A 19,000-nucleotide genomic window follows, 5' to 3' on the forward strand; every position below is an offset into this window, starting at 1 on the left:
GCCCGCGGGGGGCTGTGCGAGCGAGCCTGTGTGTGCGCGCGCAGTGGACTATGCAAGCGTGTGTGCGCGTGCGGGGGACTGCGAGCAAGCATGTGTGTGCGTGTACGAGTCTGTGCGAGCAAGCCTGTGTGTGTGTATGTGTGCGCGCGGGGGACTGAGCGAGCATGTGCGCGCATGTACGAGCCTATGTGTATGTGCGGGGGACTGTGCGAGGGAGCGTGCGTGAGTGAGCGAGCGTCTGAGTGTGCGAGCGGGCGTGTGAGCGTGCATGTCAGTGAGTGAGCGTGTGTGTGTGTGTGAGTGAGCGCACGCGCGTGAGCAAGCGCACGTGTGTGCAGGCAGGGGTACTGTGCAAGCATATGTGTATGTGTGTGCGCGGGGGACTGAGCGAGCATGTGTGCGCGTGTACGAGCCTGTGTGTATGTGTATGCGCGGGGGATTGCGAGCGAACGTGTGTGCACGTGTACGAGTCTGTGCGTGTGAGCCTGTGTGTGCGTGCGTGCGGGGGACTGTGCGAGCGAACATGTGTGCACGTGTACGAGTCTGAGCGAGCCTGTGTTTATGTATATGTATGCACGGGGGACTGCGAGCGTGCTTGTGTGTACAAGTGTACGAGTCTGTGCGAGCGAGCCTGTGTATGTGCGCGAGCCCGCGGGGGACTGCGAGCGAACATGTGTGCGCATGTACGAGTCTGCGAGCGAGCCTTTGTGTGTGTGCGCGTGTACGAGTCTGTGCGAGTGAGCCTGAGTGTGTGTGTGTGCGTGCATGCGCGCGCCGCGTGCGCGGGGGACTGAGCGAGCATGTGTGCGCGTGTACGAGCCTGTGTGTATGTGAATGCGCGGGGGACTGTGCGAGCGAGCCTGTGTGCGCGTCTGAGCACGCGTGCGTGCGCGAGCGAGCGTGTGCGTGAGTGAGGAGCGAGTGAGCAGGCGTGTGAGCGTTTGCATGTGAGCAAGCGCACGTGTGCGCGGGCAGGGGGACTGTGCAAGCAAGTTTGTGTGTGCACGCGCGCGGGGGACTGCGAGAAATGTGTGCGCGTGTACGAGTCTGTGCGAGCGAGCCTGTGTTTGTGTATGCACGCGCGCGCGGGGGACTGAGCGAGCATGTGTGCGTGTGTACGAACCTGTGTGTATGTGTATGCGCGAAGGGGCCGTGCGAGCGAGCCTGTGTGTGCGTGTACGAGTCTGTGCAAGTGAGCCTGTGTGTATGTGTATGCGCGAAGGGGCTGTGCGAGCGAGCCTGTGTGTATGTATGTGCGCGCGCGGGGAACTGCGAGCGAGCCTGTGTGCGCGAGTGCGAGCCTCTATCTGTGTGTGTGTGTGTGTGTGTGTGTGTGTGCGCGGGGGACTGTGCGAGCGAACATGTGTGCGTGTGTACAAGTTTGTGCGAGCAAGTCTGTGTGTGTGTGTGTGTGTGTGTGTGTGCGCGCGCGACTGAGCGAGCCTGTGTGTATGTATGTGTGCGCGCGGGGGACTGCGAGCGAGCCTGTGTGTACGAGTCTGCGAGCGAGCCTCTGGGTGTGTGTGCGCGCGCGCGGGACTGAGCGAGCATGTGTGCGCGTGAACGAACCTGTGTGTATGTGTATGCGCGGGGGACTGTGCGAGCAAGCCTGTGTGTGTGTTTGCGGTTAGTTTTGTTGCCGATAATTGGTTGTGTTTCGCCCCAGACACGCTGGGAGTGAACGGACATCCGCCGAGCGACCCGGATGAGGTCCCACGCTCGGAGGGCAGTGCCCAGTGCCAGCGTGCAACGGTACACGACAACGGTATCGTCATCAGCCACGTGTGCAGCATCGGCTCGCAGATGGCGGAGCAGTTGTTTGGCGGCGAGGAGGACAGCGGGGAGGGCAGCTCGGGGAGCGGCGGGGGAAAGCGTCAGCGTGAATCGGATGGCCCGGCCAGCGGTGCCGGAGAGTCGGAGAGCGAGGGAGGGGCCGAGCAGCCCAAGACCGGCGATCGATCCGGCACTAACCACGTCTCGGCCATGAGCGATGAGCATGTGGCCTGCATTCACGGTGAGGAGCGCTCGGCGCGATTCACCAGCGCGCGTGACCCCCGCTACCGCCTGCCAACGTTAGCGGCCACTTGGCGGGCAATGTTCCAGGGGTTGGCAAACTGATATTTCGTTCCCCTTTGGGTACCGGGAGTCGGCTTCCTGCTCACCGAAAGCGAGCTCACCATTTCGGTCTTCGCCGCCCATTTTGAAAACGCATTCTTCAAGCCGAGCGAGGTCTGCGGTTAATCCCGCGGTTTGGCGGCACTCTGAGCAGACTCCGAAACGTCAGTCAGAGTTTCCGTTCCCGACGCTGCCCGGCTCCCTTCTCCGCCCTATGTGCACGTCTGAACAAAAGAAAGACATGCATTTACATAGCGCCTTTCATGACCACCGGACATCCCAAAGCGCTTTACAGCCAATGAAGTACTTTTGGAGTGTAGTCACTGTTGTAATGTGGGAACCGCGGCAGGCAATTTGCGCACAGCAAGCTCCCACACACTGCAATGTGATAATGACCCAGATAATCTGTTTTAGTGATGTTGATTGAGGGATAAATATTGGCCCCAGGATACCGGGGAGAACTCCCCTGCTTCTTTCGAAATAGTGCCACGGGACCTTTTGCGTTCACCTGAGAGAGCAGACGGGGCCTCAGTTTAATATCTCATCCGAAAGACGGTACCTCCGACAGTGCGGCACTCCCTCAGTACTGCACTGGGAGTGTCAGCCGAGAGTTCCCTGGAATGGGGCTTGAACCCACAACCTGAGTCCGAGGCAAGGGTGGTGCCCACTGAGCCATGGCTGAAACTGGAGGTGAGCATAGGACAGTGCTGACCTCATGCTCGCTGTCTTAGCTTATACTCGAAGAATGGCTGCTTGGCTGGGGAGTCCTACCTTGGGATAAGCAGCTCCAGGCGAGAGGCAATTAAACCACAGGGCTCAAACCTTTATCGCTGAACCCTTCCTCCATACTGACGCCGATCTTCCTTTTCAGGCCTCCTGGATGAGTATATCCAAACCTACGGCAGCTTAATACCCCTCAACACCGACGAGGTCATTGAGAAACTGCAGGATGTATTTGAAGAAGATTTCTCAACCCCCCACAGGTACTCATTGAAAAGTTATAAGAACATCAGAATTAGGAGCAGGAGTCGGCCATTCGGCCCCTCGAAGCTGCTCCGCCATTCAATGAGAGCATGGCTGATCATCGACCTCAACTCCACTTTCCCGCCCGATCCCCCTATCCCTTGATTCCTCGAGAGTGCCAAAATCTATCGATCTCTGTTTGAATATATTCAGAGACTCAGCACCCACAGCCCTCTGGTTCAGAGAATTCCAAAGAGTCACCCCTTCTTGTTCGATATAGAATGGAGGTTTATAGTGCCTCCCACCATGTTTATTTTAAGAGCCCCCCTCCATTCCCACCTCTGCTGTTTTTCGCCTCACAGGCCCCTCTTTCTCTGCTGCCCGCTCGCGCTTCTTTCTCCCGACCCTAGTTCAGTGGAGAGGATCATTATGGAATTTTTCGCCCCCGTGGGTGAAAAGAGGGGCCAAAAATAATTGCTTTTCTCCCTTGACTTCTTGTAAGTTCGTCAGAATTAGGAGCAGGAGTCGGCCATTCAATAAGATCATGGCTGATCTGATCTTGGCCTCAGCTCCACTTCCCCGTCCGCTCCCCATAACCCTCGACTCCCTCATGGTTCAAAGATCTGTCTATCTCCACCTTCAATGACCCAATCTCCACAGCTCTCTGGGGCAGAGAATTCCACAGATTCACGAGAAGAAATCCCTCCTTATCTCCGTCTTAAACGGGCGACCCCTTATTCTGAAACTATGTCCCCTAGTTCTAGATTCCCCCACGAGGGGGAACATCCTCTCTGCATCCACTATGTCCAGCCCCCTTGGAATCTTGTATCTCATGGCTAAAATTCTCCAGTCCTGCCAACATCCTGCTAACACTTTCTGACTATTTTCTGCCTTTGCACACAGAAAGAACATGATTCATCACGTAATGCAGTCTTACCATCGAATGATTGGGAACAATGCTGTGCGAAACTTTCGAGTTACTTACAAGAGGCACGTGCTCACCATGGATGATCTCTCAACACTGTATGGACAAAACTGGCTTAATGACCAGGTCATATTTCTTTTGTTGTTGACTGTGTCTGATTGGTGGGTTATGGTTTTTCATGCATTAATACAGACGCCTCCCGCTTGTGGTGTTATTTTCCCCTGAGCTGAGGGTCATGGTTGCACGGCCTCGTCGGCAGTGCTTGAAGCCCAAATGGCCCTCCCCTTTCTGAACCCGGGCAGTGAGGCTATTGGTCTGTGGAGACCATCGCGGCTCGCTCCGTCCCCCTCGGCCGGCCTGTCAGCCAGGGACCCCGGGTAGCGATCGGGAGCCAGTCCACCCCAGGCCCTTGAGCCGTTCCTTCCAACTGCAAACTAAAGTCAGTCAGCGGCCTAGACTGGGCCGGTCACTGGCTTCTACCACTGCTGGCTCTCGCCCATAGCGGGGAGGGGGGGGGCTGCATTTACCAGAGAGCCAGTGGGAGACCCCGGGGGCAGAATGGCACTCCGGAAAAATTAAGGGATTTTCCCCAGACTTTTTTTGTTGAGCCTGTCGACATCTGGTTCTCTATTTCGTGTGTTGGCTGCTTATAATGTGGAGATTGCCTGATCTCCCCTGATGGGTTAAGATCCGTGCTGTGCAGCATCAGATACAACAACAACTTGTATTTATATAGCACCTTTAACATGGTGACATGTCTCAAGGCGCTTCACAGGAGTATTATGAGTCAAATATTTGACACCGAGCTGCATAAGTAGAAATGAGCGCAGGTGAGCAAAAGCTTGGTCACAGAGATCGGTTTTAAGGAGTGTCTTGAAGGAGGAGAGAGAGGTAGAGAGGTTTAGGGAGGGAGTTCCAGAGCTTGGGGCCCAGGCAACAGAAGGCACGGCCACCAATGGTGGAGCGATTCGAATCAGTGATGCACAGGAGGGCAGAATTAGAGGAGCACAGACATCTCGGGGGGGGGGGGGGGGGGGGTTGTGGGGCTGGAGGAGATTGCCGATGGGTATACCTCTGGTTTGTACTGAGGTGAATATTTGTATCCTGCTATTGGAGGCAGTTGGAGAACACGGTAAGAACATAAGAAATAGGAACAGGAGCATAAGGCTCCTCGAGCCTGCTCTGCCATTCAATAAGATCATGGCTGATCTGATCATGGACTCAGCTCCACTTCCCTGCCATTTCCCCATAACCCCTTATCGTTTAAGAAACTGTCTATTTCTGTCTTAAATTTATTCAATGTCCCAGCTTCCACAGCTCTCTGAGGCAGCGAATTCCACAGATTTACAACCCTCAGAGAAGAAATTTCTCCTCATCTCAGTTTTAAATGGGCGGCCCCTTATTCTAAGACTATGTCCCCTAGTTCTAGTCTACCCCATCAGTGGAAACATCCTCTCTGCATCCACCTTGTCAAGCCCCCTCATAATCTTATATGTTTCTATAAGATCACCTCTCATTCTTCTGAATTCCAATGAGTAGAGGCCCAACCTACTCAACCTTTCCTCATAAATCAACCCCCTCATCTCCGGAATCAACCGAGTGAACCTTCTCTGAACTGTCTCCAAAGCAAGTATATCCTTTCGTAAATATGGAAACCAAAACTGCACGCAGTACTCCAGGTGGGGGCTTTTGGAACAATGAAGGAGTCAGAGAGAGGTACACCAGTATCCGTGTAGAAATGAACCCCTTGCTTGTGGATGTTATGGCCAAGTGGGCAGCATGTGGACAGTGAAGGGGACAGGACCAAGGGTTTAGACAGCACCATCTGACTCTCGATCTTTGGGGAGGGCTTTGGCTCTGCGCTGGTCATTGAGGGGCAGCAATCAGCGAGCACGTTGCCTGCGTGCATTGTTTGGGACGTGCCGCGGGGCGACGGATGAACACGGAGGTGAATCGCCCGGTGTTGCTCAGGCTGGCCTTCCGGTGCTCATCAACTGAGGCTCGAGAACTGGGACCTTTGGGGGTGGGGGGAGAGCCAGTCGAGTGTGGAGAGTAGTTGCTGGGGTTGCACTTGGTGTTGGTGGTGAGAGATTAAGTACTTTTTCCTTGTGCTGTACTGCAGGTCATGAACATGTACGGAGACCTCGTTATGGACACCGTCCCCAATAAGGTAAGTCCATTCACTGTTCCTCACGGCTGTGTGTGTGTGTATATAGTGTGTGTGTGTATTGTGTGTAGTGTATTTGTGCGCAGCGTATTTGTGTATGTGTGTGCATGGTGTATTTGTGTGCGCGTGCGTGGTGTATGTGTGTTTGCGCAGCGTATTTGCGTGTGTGTGCGTCTGTATACTGTGCGCGCGTGCGTCGGTATTTATTGTGCGCGCGCGCGTCGGTGTGTGTGCGTGCGCGCGCGGCGTGTGTTCAGTGTGTGCGTATTCAGTATGTGCACGTGTCTGTATTCAGTGTGTGTGTGTGTGTCTGTATTTATTGTGTGTTTTTCTCCATAAAGTAATCTGAGCACACCACTGCAGTCCCTGTAATAAAAATAGAAAATACTGCAAGTACTCAAGTTGCTGGTCTCTGCACTGACGTCCTGGGGAAGAGGAGATGGAGGAGGAAACACTGAATGAGGGAAAAGAGATTTTAAAAAAGGCAAATCACTGCAGTTGATGGAGCCTACTGACTTCGCGGGCCTGGTACAATGTTGGAAGGGGAGCTGCCTGCTCACATCGGAGAATTGTGTGGGGCAGGGAAGGGGAAGTCAAAGTCTAGTTTGACAAACAATTAAAGCCAATAGGTTTGGAATCAGAAAGCTGAATGCAGAATGCCTTTTTAAGGTATGCGTGGCTAGACAAAGTTGGCCGTTTCTGCCTTCCCGAGCTGCTCAGTGCCGGTTACACAGCACCAGAGGCCCTGGGCAAGATCTGAAAGCACGGGGCAGAAAGCCGGCTCTCCCTATTCCCCCGGATGTGGCTTACACAGGACCTGGGAGGAATCCAACAGACTCGGCCGCAGCAACAACTTGCAATCACGTTGTGTATTTAACGTCCCGAGCTGTTTTGCCGAGGGGTAACTGTTCTCTCAATGCTTCCTCGAGCCAAGGAGGCAGCTGTTGGGAGAGGTGACCACAAGCTTGGTGGGTTTTTAAAGGAATGTCCTAAAGGGGGAGAGAGAGAGAGAGAGAGGCGGAGAGGTTTAGGGAGGAAATTGCCGAGCTTGAGACCCAGTCGGTTGAAGGCACGGCCAGTGGTGAGGGGAGTGTGGGGGATGTTCAAGAGGTCAGAATTGGAGGAACACAAAGTTGGGTCCGCTTGTACCAGTGGCTGTGTGACTTCCTTACCATATTTCAATTTGTCTTGTAAAGTGGCCCCATCCTGGACCATCGGCTGTACATGGGCCTTCTGGCAGGCGGCATTAGAGCGTGGGACTCCCACTGCCCCTCCCTGGGACCAGGGTCTCCCCACTGCCCCTCCCTGGGACCAGGGTCTCCCCACTGCCCCTCCCTGGGACCAGGGTCTCCCCACTGCCCGACAAACTCTGTACAAACAGTGTATGGAAATCAGCCCCTTCCTAAACTGGCGAAGTTCCATACCCAGTTCTGTACTTGTCCGTCCACTCGGGCATTGGGAAGCTGTGCTTCTCGCTATACTTAGAAACATAAAATTACAACAACTGGTATTTATATAGCGCTTCCCAGAAGTATTATGCGTTAAAGATTTGACACCGAACCCCATAAGTAGAAATTAGAGCAGGTGACCAAAAACTTGGTCAAAGAGGTTGTTTTTAAGGAGCGTCTTGAATGAGGAGAGGTAGAGAGGTAGAGAGGTAGAGAGGTAGAGAGGTAGAGAGGTAGAGAGGTAGAGAGGTAGAGAGGTAGAGAGGTAGAGAGGTAGAGAGGTAGAGAGGTAGAGAGGTAGAGAGGTAGAGAGGTAGAGAGGTAGAGAGGTAGAGAGGTAGAGAGGTAGAGAGTGCCAGAGCTTGGGGCCTAGGCAACAGAAGGCATGGCCACGAGTGGTGGAGCGATTATAATCAGGGATGGTCAGGAGGGCAGAATTAGAGGAGCGCAGGCATCTTGAGGGTGAGTTGTGGGGCTGGAGGAAATTACAGAGATAGGGAGGGGCGAGGGCCATGGAGGGATTTGTAAACAAGGATGAGAAATTTGAAATTGAGGTGTTGCTTAACCGGGAGCCAATGTAGGTCATTGAGCATAGGGGGTGATGGGTGAGCGGGACTTGGTGTGAGTTAGGACACGGGGCAGCGAGCACAGGGGGCGATGGGTGAGCGGAACTCGGTGCGAGTTAGGACACAGGGCAGCGAGCACAGAGGGTGATGGGTGAGCGGGACTCGGTGCGAGTTAGGACACGGGGGCAGTGAGCACAGGGGGTGATGGGTGAGCGGGACTCGATGCGAGTTAGGACACGGGGCAGCAGAGTTTTGGATCAGCTCTAGTTTACGCAGGGTAGAATGTGGGAGGCCAGCCAGGAGTGCATTGGAATAGTCAAGTCTGGAGGTAACAAAGGCACGGATGAGGGTTTCAGCAGCGGATGAGCTGAGGCAGGGGCGGAGACGGGCGATGTTACGGAGGTGGAAATAGGCGGTCTTAGTTATGCACAGGAGGAGGCCATTGGGTCCATCGAGCCTGTGCCGGCTCTGTGAGCGAACGATCCAATCAGTCCCACAGCCCGGTGAATGTTTCCCCGTCAAGTATTTATCCAATTCCCGGTTTGAAAGTTACTATTGAATCTGCTCCCACCGCCCTTTCAGGCAGCGCGTTCCCGATCACAACAACTCGCTGCGTAAAAATATTCTCCCCATCTCCCCCTCTGGTTCTTTTGCCGATTATCATAGAAAATAGGTGCAGGAGTAGGCCATTCGGCTCTTCGAGCCTGCACCACCATTCAATAAGATCATGGCTGATCATTCCCTCAGTCCCCCATTCCTGCTTTCTCTTCATACCCTTTGATCCCTTTAGCCGTAAGGGCCATATCTAACTCTCTCTTGAATATATCCAATCAACTGGCCTCAACAACTCTCTGCGGCAGGGAATTCCACAGGTTAACAACTCCGAGTGTCAATCTGTGTCCCTCTGGTTACCGACCCTCCTTCCCCAGGAACAGTCTCTCATTTACTCGATCAAAACCCCTGATAATCTCCCTTTAACCTTCTCTGCTCTAAGGAGAACAGCCCCAGCTTCTCCAGTCTCTCATTATAACTGAATTCCCTCATCCCCGGTACCACTCTGGTCAATCGCCTCTGCACCCTTATTCTTTAATCTAAATCTACCACAATGGTCAGGGAAGGAAGAGTCGAGATTCATTGGGAGAGGAGCGCAGAAGGAGATTCTCTTGGTTTGAGTGCAATGGTTAGGATGGGGGGAGGGTGTGAGGAATTTGGGGGGGTGGTGGGGGAGTGCGGGATTGGCGGGGGGGGCGCATGGGGGGGACTTGGGACTGCAGGCTGATCCAATGAATGGAAGTGTTGCCGGATTTAACGAGTCTGCTTCCCTTACACAGGTTCACTTCTTCAACAGCTTTTTTTATGACAAGCTGCGAACTAAAGGCTACGATGGGGTAAAACGATGGACCAAAAATGTAAGACCCTCCCCCAGCATGCTGTACCTGAACATCCTGTCTCTCTCTGCTGTAAATCCTGTGTCTCCCTCACCCAGAACCTGCCCCACCAGGCATACTGCAGGGGTCAATGTGTAATGTGAAGTTATCCACTTTGGTAGGAATTTAGAAAAGCAGAGTATTTTTTAAATGGTGAGAGATTGGGCAATGTTGGCGTTCAGAGGGACCTGGGTGTCCTTGTACACCTATCACTGAAAGTTAACGTGCAGGTACAGTAAGCAATTGAGAAAGCAAATGGTATGTTGGCCTTTATTACAAAGGAATTTGAGTATAAGAGTAAAGACGTCTTACTGCAATTATACAGGGCCCTGGTGAGACCACACCTGGAGTATTGTGCACAGTTTGGATCTCCTTACCTAAGGAAGGATATACTTGCCACAGAGGGTGTGCAACGAAGGTTCACCAGACTGATTCCTGGGATGGGATTGTCCTATGAGGAGAGATTGAGCAGACTAGGCCTATATTCTCGAGAGTTTAGAAAAATGAGAGGGGATCTCATTGAAACATACAAATTTCTTACAGGGTAGATGCAGGGAGGATGTTTCCCCCGGGCTGGGGAGTCTAGAACCAGAGGTCACAGTCTCAGGATAAGAGGTTGGCCATTTAGGACTGAGATGAGGAGGAATTTCTTCACTCAGAGGGTGGTGAATCGCTGGAATTCTCTGCCACACAGGGCCGTGGAGGCTTGGTCGTTGAGGATATTCAAGACAGAGATCAATAAATTTTTGGATATTAAGGGAATCGAGGAATATGGGGATCGGGCGGGAAAGTGGAGTTGAGGTCGAAGATCAGCCGTGATCTTATTGAATGGCGGAGCAGGCTCGAGGGGCCAACTGGCCGACTCCTGCTCCTAATTCTTGTTCTTATGTTCTTATAACGCTCCATAATTATCCCAGCACTCCCAGGCACACTGGCCACATGGGTTGGATGGAATATTTAGAATCTGCCCCAACCTCTCCAGGTGCGCCAATGTGCCATTCCCCGTTCCCTTTGTTTCATAGAAATTTACAGCGCAGAGGGAGGCCATTTCAGCCCATTGTGTCCGTGCCAGCCGACAAAGAGCCGCATGGCCCTCGGTCAGCAGCGTTGAAGGTTACATTTAAACCCATGAACAATGGCGGAAAGGTAAAGAGCACTCCACCCCAACCGGAACCATGTGATCTCCTGGGAGAGGCAAAACCCAGGCCAATTTAGGGGGGGAAAAAATCTGGGAAAATTCCTCTCCGACCCATCCAGGCGATTGAAACTAGTCCAGGGGATCACCCTTTCGGGTGAAGTTCCTCCTCACCTCTTTCGCAGACCTCCGCATTTTCTCTCCTAATTTCCAGAAGGTATTGACTCTGAAGTATGATTCCATGGGTGCCGGACCCCCTCTCATACTCTGCTGAAGTGACCATTCCTTACGAGTAACAGCAGGCTATTCAGCTTGGGAAAGGAATGTTGCAGATTCCCCCCATAATGTCCTTGACGGATATCAGCACATGCTTTTTTCAGGAGGGGATCAGTGGGGGAGGACGGGACTGATGGCGCCTCGTCTCTTGCTTGGGAACAACAGGGGTAATGGTGACCGACTTTGTTACACTATTGATGGTATGTTCCTCTTGTAGGTTGACATCTTCAACAAGGATCTGCTATTGATCCCCATTCACTTGGAGGTGCACTGGTCCCTGATCTCCGTCGATGTCCGTGAAAAGACCATCACATACTTCGACTCCCAGCGTACCCTCAACAGGAGGTGCCCCAAGGTACTGTGGTCAGGAGCTGCCGATTGTCAGCGCTGCTCACTGTGTCACGGGTACAAGGCAAAGCAACGTCTGCTGGAAACACTCGGCATCTGTGGAGAGGGAGAAAGTTTCTGGGTCTGTGACCCTTCGTCAGAGCTGGGAAAGTTCGCGATGTAACAGATTGTTAAGCAAGTGCAGGGGGGCAGTGAAAGGGGGAGGGAAGGAAAGAACAAAAGGGAAGGTCGGTGATTGGGTGGAAGGCAGGAGAGATTAGAGGGGCAAACGGGATGATGGGCAAAGATGAGATGGTAATGGGACAGGTTAAGAAACTAAAGATGAATCTAAATAGGGTGAGAATGGCAGGATCATCAGATGCCAAGGGAAGGAGAGGAATAAAAGGGGGACTTGTTTAAAAAAAAACGGAGGAAAGGGAGCCAAATAAGGGCAGAGGTTCTGGTGTGAAATTGTTGAACTCGATGTTGAGTCCAGAAGGCTGTAAAGTGCCTAAACGAAAGATGAGCTGCTGTTCCCCCAGCTTGAGTTGAGCTTCATTGGAACAGTGCAGGAGGCCGAGGATGGAGAGGTCAGAGTGCGAGTGGGGCCGGAAATTAAAGTGACAGGCGACCGGAAGCTCGGGGTCACTTACAGAATGAACGCAGGTGCTCCGCGAAGCGCTCACCCAGTCTACGCTTGGTCTCCCCAGTGCAGAGGAGACCTCACCGTGAGCAGCGAATACAGTATACTCAATTGATAGAAGTACAAATAAATCTTCGGTGGTTTCAGATTCCAGCGTCCGCAGTACTTTGCTTTTGTAAAGTCTGCCGGAAATGCTTTTTGTTCCTCCAATATCCATGTTCGAAGAAACAGTCAAATCTATCTTTTTGAGGCCTTCAAACTTGCTGTGGAAGAGTCCTACCATTGTGGATCTCTTTGTTAGCCACTTTGTTCCGCACCATGAGCTCGATGTAGAAAGAACTATCGAACTCCCCAAATCCAAGCGATGCACACTAACATTCCCCGACCTGAGCTACATTACTAGTTGCTTGTATTAGCTGCCCAGTTTTAGAAGTGGACTGGGAGCTTTGCAGGTCGGGTAGCTGGAGCCCACAGTGTGTGGCCCATAGGCCCAATGTGGGCCATAGGCCCAGTTTGAACAGACACACTCCGGTGATCACAAGGGGCAGGAGTCACGTGGCCTCATACAGCGACAGACCTGTACTCACCAGTACTGTACCCTAGTGTTATAGTGACAGATGTGTACCCACCAGTACTGTACCCCAGTGTTATACAGTATCAGACCTGTACCCACCAGTACTGCACCCTAGTGTTATACAGTGACAGATCTGTACCCACCAGTACTGTACCCCAATGTTATACAGTGACAGACCTGTACCCACCAGTACTGTACCCCAGTGATATACAGTGACAGACCTGTACACACCAGTACTGTACCCCAGTGTTATACAGTGACAGACCTGTACCCACCAGTACTGTACCCCAGTGTTATACAGTGACAGACCTGTACCCACCAGTACTGTACCCCAGTGATGTACAGTGACAGACCTGTACACACCAGTACTGTACCCCAGTGTTATACAGTGACAGACCTGTACCCACCAGTACTGTACCCCAGTGTTATACAGTGACAGACCTGCACCCACCAGTACTGTACCCCAGTGTTATATAGTGACAGACCTGTACCCACCAGTACTGTACCCCAGTGTTATACAGTATCAGACCTGTACCCACCAGTACTGTACCCCAGTGTTATACAGTGACAGACCTGTACCCACCAGTACTGTACCCCAGTGTTATACAGTAACAGACCTGTACCCACCAGTACTGTACCCTAGTGTTTTTCAGTGACAGACCTGTACCCACCAGTACTGTACCCCAGTGTTATACAGTGACAGACCTGTACCTACCAGTACTATACACCAGTGTTATACAGTGACAGACCTGTACCTACCAGTACTGTACCCTAGTGTTATACAGTGACAGATCTGTACCCACCAGTACTGTACCCCAGTGTTATACAGTGACAGACCTGTACCCACCAGTACTGTACCCCTGTGTTGTACAGTGACAGACCTGTACCCACCAGTACTGTACCCCAGTGTTATACAGTGACAGACCTATACCCACCAGTACTGTATCCCAGTGTTATACAGTGACAGACCAGTACACCCCAGTATTGTATTCCAGTGTTATAAAGCGACAGACCTGTACCCACCAATACTGTACCAGTGTTATACAGTGACAGTACCTGTACCTACCAGTACTGTACCCTAGTGTTATACAGTGACAGACCTGTACCCACCAGTACTGTACCCTAGTGTTATACAGTGACAGACCTGTACCCACCAGTACTGTACCCCAGTGTTATACAGTGACAGACCTGTACCTACCAGTACTGTACCCTAGTGTTATACAATGACAGACCTGTACCCACCAGTACTGTACCCCAGTGTTATACAGTGACAGACCTGTACCCACCAGTACTGTACCCCAGTGTTATACAGTGACAGACCTGCACCCACCAGTACTGTACCCCAGTGTTATACAGTGACAGACCTGTACCTACCAGTACTGTACCCCAGTGTTATACAGTGACAGATCTGTACCCACCAGTACTGTACCCCAGTGTTATACAGTGACAGACCTGTACCCACCAGTACTGTACCCCAGTGTTATACAGTGACAGACCTGTACCTACCAGTACTGTACCCCAGTGTTATACAGTGACAGACCTGTACCCACCAGTACTGTACCCCAGTGTTATACAGTGACAGACCTGTAACCCACCAGTACTGTACCCCAGTGTTATACAGTGACAGACCTGTACCCACCAGTACTGTACTCACTAGCATTGTAACCCTGTTATAATCGAGGTGTTTTCTCGACGCATGACCCAAGTTTGGAAGAACTGATCTGGGAATTTATGGCTGAGTGTTCACAGTTCAGGCGAACACAGAATAAATACTTTCCCAGCAGTACACTGCGGCGAAATGACAATGACGTTGTTTCAGACTGCGAACTGGCTCTAGAAGGCACCAAGGGACTGGGGAATGGCTGCGATAGAGGAACTGAAGCCTTTGTTCTAAAGCTGTCTGAATTTCCATTTCCCTTTTAGCATATTGGGAAGTACCTCCAGGCGGAGGCCATCAAGAAAAACCGACACGACTTCTCTGATGACTGGAAGGGATATTTCAAAATGGTGGGTAGCCTGCAAAACCTGCTTTACCGATTGTGGGCAGCTAACTTTCTGCAGAAGTTCAGGAGGATTTACTGTGATGTGAATGATTACTGTACATGGCATCTGTGAGAAATTACTGATTTTTTAATAAATTTTTAAATGAGTATTTTCCATTTCAGACACATGGTGGCAGCATCAAACACTCCCAGGGCAGGTACAGGGGGTTAGATACAGAGTAAAGCTCCCTCTACACTGTCCCATCAAACACTCCCAGGGCAGGTACAGCACGGGTTAGATACAGAGTAAAGCTCCCTCTACACTGTCCCATCAAACACTCCCAGGGCAGGTACAGCACGGGTTAGATACAGAGTAAAGCTCCCTCTACACTGTCCCATCAAACACTCCCAGGGCAGGTACAGCACGGGGTTAGATACAGAGTAAAGCTCCCTCTACACTGTCCCATCAAACACTCCCAGGGCAGGTACAGCACGGGGTTAGATACAGAGTAAAGCTTCCTCTACACTGTCCCATCAAACACTCCCAGGGCAGGTACCGCACGGGGTGAGATACAGAGTAAAGCTCCCTCTACACTGTCCCATCAAACACTCCCAGAGCAGGTACAGAGTAAAGCTCCCTCTACACTGTCCCATTAAACACTCCCAGGGCAGGATTCTGGCCAATAACAAAAGATTAACGTACAAGAGCAAAGCCTGCTGATGTTTGTGTAACTCTCTGGAATATGTTCATTGATATCTTGCCGAATTTATGTTACAAAAATCAATTTTGCTCGTTAATTCATTTTTTGTTCAGTTGTATTTCTGCAGAAGCAGGAAGGGGGGTATTGATATGTAATTTAACGTTTCTGCACGAGGGTAATGTGCCTTGTGTGTATTGTTAAGTTATCTTGGGGTTTGGGATTGGAAACGGTGGCTAATTTTATTCATTTTCATTTTCAGAATGTCGCACGGCAAAACAACGACAGTGATTGTGGAGCCTTCGTGCTGCAGGTACCTGAACCCGGCGTCTCATTAAATGCTGCGTTACTGCTCAAAATGGGAATTGTGGCTGCTCTCTTGCCTGCTCTCTTCACCCTCTATCACCGGGGGATCGGGCGGGAAAGTCGAGTTGAAGTAGAAGATCAGCCATGATCTCATTGAATGGCAGACTCATAAGAACAGAAAAAATAGGAGCAAGAATAAGCCATACGGCCCTTCGAGCCTGCTCCGCCATTCAATAAGATCATGGCTGATTTGATCATGGACTCAGCTCCACTCTCCTTAATCCCTTATCGTTTAAGAAACTGTCTATTTCTGTCTTAAATATATTCACTGTCCCAGCTTCCACAGCTCTCTGAGGTAGCGAATTCCACAATCCTCTGAGAGAAGAAATTTCTCATCTCAGTTTTAAATGGGCGGCCCCTTATTCTAAGATCATGCCCTCTTAGTTCTAGTCTCCCCCATCAGTGGAAACATCCTCTCTGCATCCACCTTGTCAAGCCCCCTCATAATCTTATACGTTTCGATAAGATCACCTCTCATTCTTCTGAATTCCAATGAGTAGAGGCCCAACCTACTCAACCTTTCCTCAAAAGTCAACCTCTTTATCTCCAAAATTAGCCGAGTGAACTTTCTCTGAACTGCCTCCAAAGCAAGTATATCCTTTCGTAAATATAGAAACCAAAACTGCACGCAGTACTCCAGGTGTGGCCTCACCAATACCCTGTATAACTGTAGCAAGACTTCCCTGCTTTTATACTCCATCCCCTTTGTAATAAAGGCCAAGATTCCATTGGCCTTCCTGATCACTTGCGTACCTGCATACCATCCCCCTGTGTTTCATGTACAAGTACCCCCAGGTCCTGCTGTACTGCAGCACTTTGCAATCTTTCTCCATTTAAATAATAACTTGCTCTTTGATTTTTTTTCTGCCAAAGTGCGTGACCTCACACTTTCCAACATTATACTCCTTCTGCCAAATTTTTGCCCACTCACTTAGCCTGTCTATGTCCTTTTGCAGATTTTTTGTGTACTCCTCACATATTGCTTTTCCTCCCATCTTTGTATCGTCGGCAAACTTGGCTCCGTTACACTCGGTCCCTTCCTCCAAGTCGTTAATATAGATTGTAAATAGTTGGGGTCCCAGCACTGATCCCTGCGGCACCCCACTGCTTACTGGTTGCCAACCCGAGAATGAACCATTTATCCCGACTCTGTTTTCTATTCTAATTCTCCTGCTCCTAATTCGTGTTCTTATGTTACGTTCTTGTATACCTTCTCTGCTTATCCTGCTCGGCTCCCCAACCTCCCAATATCTTTTTAAACAAACAAAAAAGGAGTAAAGGTACATAGGAGCAGGAGGAGTCCGTTCAGCCCTTCAAGCTTGTTCCATCATTCAATGAGACCAAGGCTGATCTGTATCTTAACTCCATCTGCCCGCCTTGGTTCCGTAACCCTTAATACCCTTACCCAACAAAAACCTATCAATCTCAGTTTTGAAATTTACAATTGACCTCCGGCCTTGACAGCTTTTTGGGGGAGAGAGTTCCAGATTCCCACTGCCCTTTGTGTGAGGAAGTGCTTCCTGACATCACCCCTGAACAGCCTGGCTCTAATTTTAAGGTGATGCCCCCTTGTTCTGGACTTCCCCCCCCCCCCCTCCCCCCCCAACCAGAGGGAATAGTTTCCCTCTACCCCAGTCAACACCATTAATCATCTTAAACGCTATGATCTCCTCCCGCCCCCGAGATGTCTGCGCTCCTCTAATTCTGCCCTCCTAAGCATCCCTGATTATAGTCGCTCAACCATCGGTGGCCATGCCTTCTGTTGCCTGGGTCCCAAGCTCTGGAACTCTTTCCCTAAACCTCTCCACCTCTCTACCTCTCCTTTCTCCTTCAAGACGCTCCTTAAAACCTATCTTTGATACCTGCGCTAATTTCTACATATGTGGCTCGGTGTCAAATTTCTATTTCACAATATTCCTGTGAAGCGCCTTGGGACGTTTCACTACGTTAAAGGCGCTATATAAATATAAGTTGTTGTTGTTGTAGATTGTCCCTTAATCTTCTATACTTGAGGGAATGGAAGCCTGCAGTTTGCAACCTGCCTTCATAATATAACCCTTTGAGCTAAAGACCAGTTGGCCCATAGAGCTTGTCCTATATTGTCATGGGGTAACTTCCCCTCTCCACCAGTCATGGTCCTCCCAGTCTGCTGAACTGTCGGACGTTGCTGTGTGACCCTGAAGGTGAGATCCAAGAGATCGATGAATTGGTGACCCGTTTACCTTCTGTATGTAGATACGTTGGCTCATTTCAGGAACCCGTCCAGCTCCCTTTCGCCTGCCGGACATTTGCACTCTGCACACGAACATAACTTGTTCCAGAGATCAGTGACTCTGAGAGATGCATCCCTCAACATCTAACTTCGGTCTTTATAGCAAGGGGGATGGAGTATGGAAGGAGGGAAGTCCTGCTACAACTGTACAGGGTATTGGTGAGACCACACCTGGAGTACTGCGTACAGTTTTGGTCTCCGTATTTAAGGAGGGATATACTTGCATTGGAGGCAGTTCAGAGAAGGTTCACGAGGTTGATTCCGGGGATGAAGGGGTTGACTTATAAAGAGGGATTGAGCTGGTTGGGCCTATACTTATTGGCATTTAGAAGAATGAGAGGTGATCTTATTGAAACGTATAAGATTTTGGGGGGCTTGATAGGGTAAATGCGGAGAGGATGTTTCCCCTCGTGGGGGAATCTAGAACTAGGGGCGTGGTTTCAGAATAAGGGGTCGCCCATTTAAAACGGAAATGAGGAGGAATTTCTTCTCTAAGGATCGTGAATCTTTGGAATTCTCTGCCCCAGAGAGCTGTGCAGGCTGGGTCATTTGAATATAGTTACGGTGGAGATAGACAGATTTTTGAACGATAAGGAAGTGAAAGATTATGGGGAGCCGGCGGGGAAGTGGAGTTGAGTCCATGATCAGATCAGCCATGATCTTAGTGAATGGCGGAGCAGGCTCGAGGGGTCGAATGGCCGACTCCTGCTCCTATATCTGATGTTCTGTACTTCTGCATCTTATACTCGTGCCCTGTGGTTCTCGCTAACCTCTCTCGTTCAAATCGCTGATTCACTTGGAGCATGTCAATGAAATCTCCCCTCAGTCCATGCTTTTTAGAGTAAAAGGCCCAAGCTCTCTCAGCCTATCGTGATAACTGAGGGTCTTTAAAATAGGTGTCGGTCCTGTACCTTTTTCAAGAATCATAGAAAGTTACAACACGGAAGGAGGCCATTTCGGCCCATCATGTCTGCGCTGGCCAACCAAGAGCTATCCAGCCTAATCCCACTTTCCAGCTCTTGGTCTGTGGCCCTGTAGGTTACGGCAATTCAAGTGCACATACAAGTACTTTTTATATGTGGTGGTGTTTCTGCCTCTTTCAGCCTTTCAGGCAGT

General features: G+C 50.8%; 1 protein-coding gene across 4 annotated transcripts in view; it reads left to right on the forward strand.

Moving 5' to 3' along the window:
• LOC139250053 (uncharacterized) overlaps window positions 1-19,000 on the forward strand; it is a 35,914-nt gene that overhangs the window by 8,697 nt on the left and 8,217 nt on the right. For all 4 annotated transcript variants that reach the window (XM_070872624.1, XM_070872623.1, XM_070872625.1 and 1 more), the window contains exons 3-10: window positions 1,667-2,014; window positions 2,987-3,098; window positions 3,982-4,129; window positions 6,126-6,173; window positions 9,516-9,593; window positions 11,240-11,377; window positions 14,490-14,573; window positions 15,509-15,559. In XM_070872624.1, coding sequence (XP_070728725.1) covers window positions 1,667-2,014; window positions 2,987-3,098; window positions 3,982-4,129; window positions 6,126-6,173; window positions 9,516-9,593; window positions 11,240-11,377; window positions 14,490-14,573; window positions 15,509-15,559 — 1,007 coding nt within the window. The remainder of the gene's footprint in view (window positions 1-1,666; window positions 2,015-2,986; window positions 3,099-3,981; window positions 4,130-6,125; window positions 6,174-9,515; window positions 9,594-11,239; window positions 11,378-14,489; window positions 14,574-15,508; window positions 15,560-19,000) is intronic.

Source organism: Pristiophorus japonicus, unplaced genomic scaffold (assembly GCF_044704955.1).
Source record: "Pristiophorus japonicus isolate sPriJap1 unplaced genomic scaffold, sPriJap1.hap1 HAP1_SCAFFOLD_342, whole genome shotgun sequence".
NCBI lineage: Eukaryota > Metazoa > Chordata > Chondrichthyes > Pristiophoridae > Pristiophorus > Pristiophorus japonicus.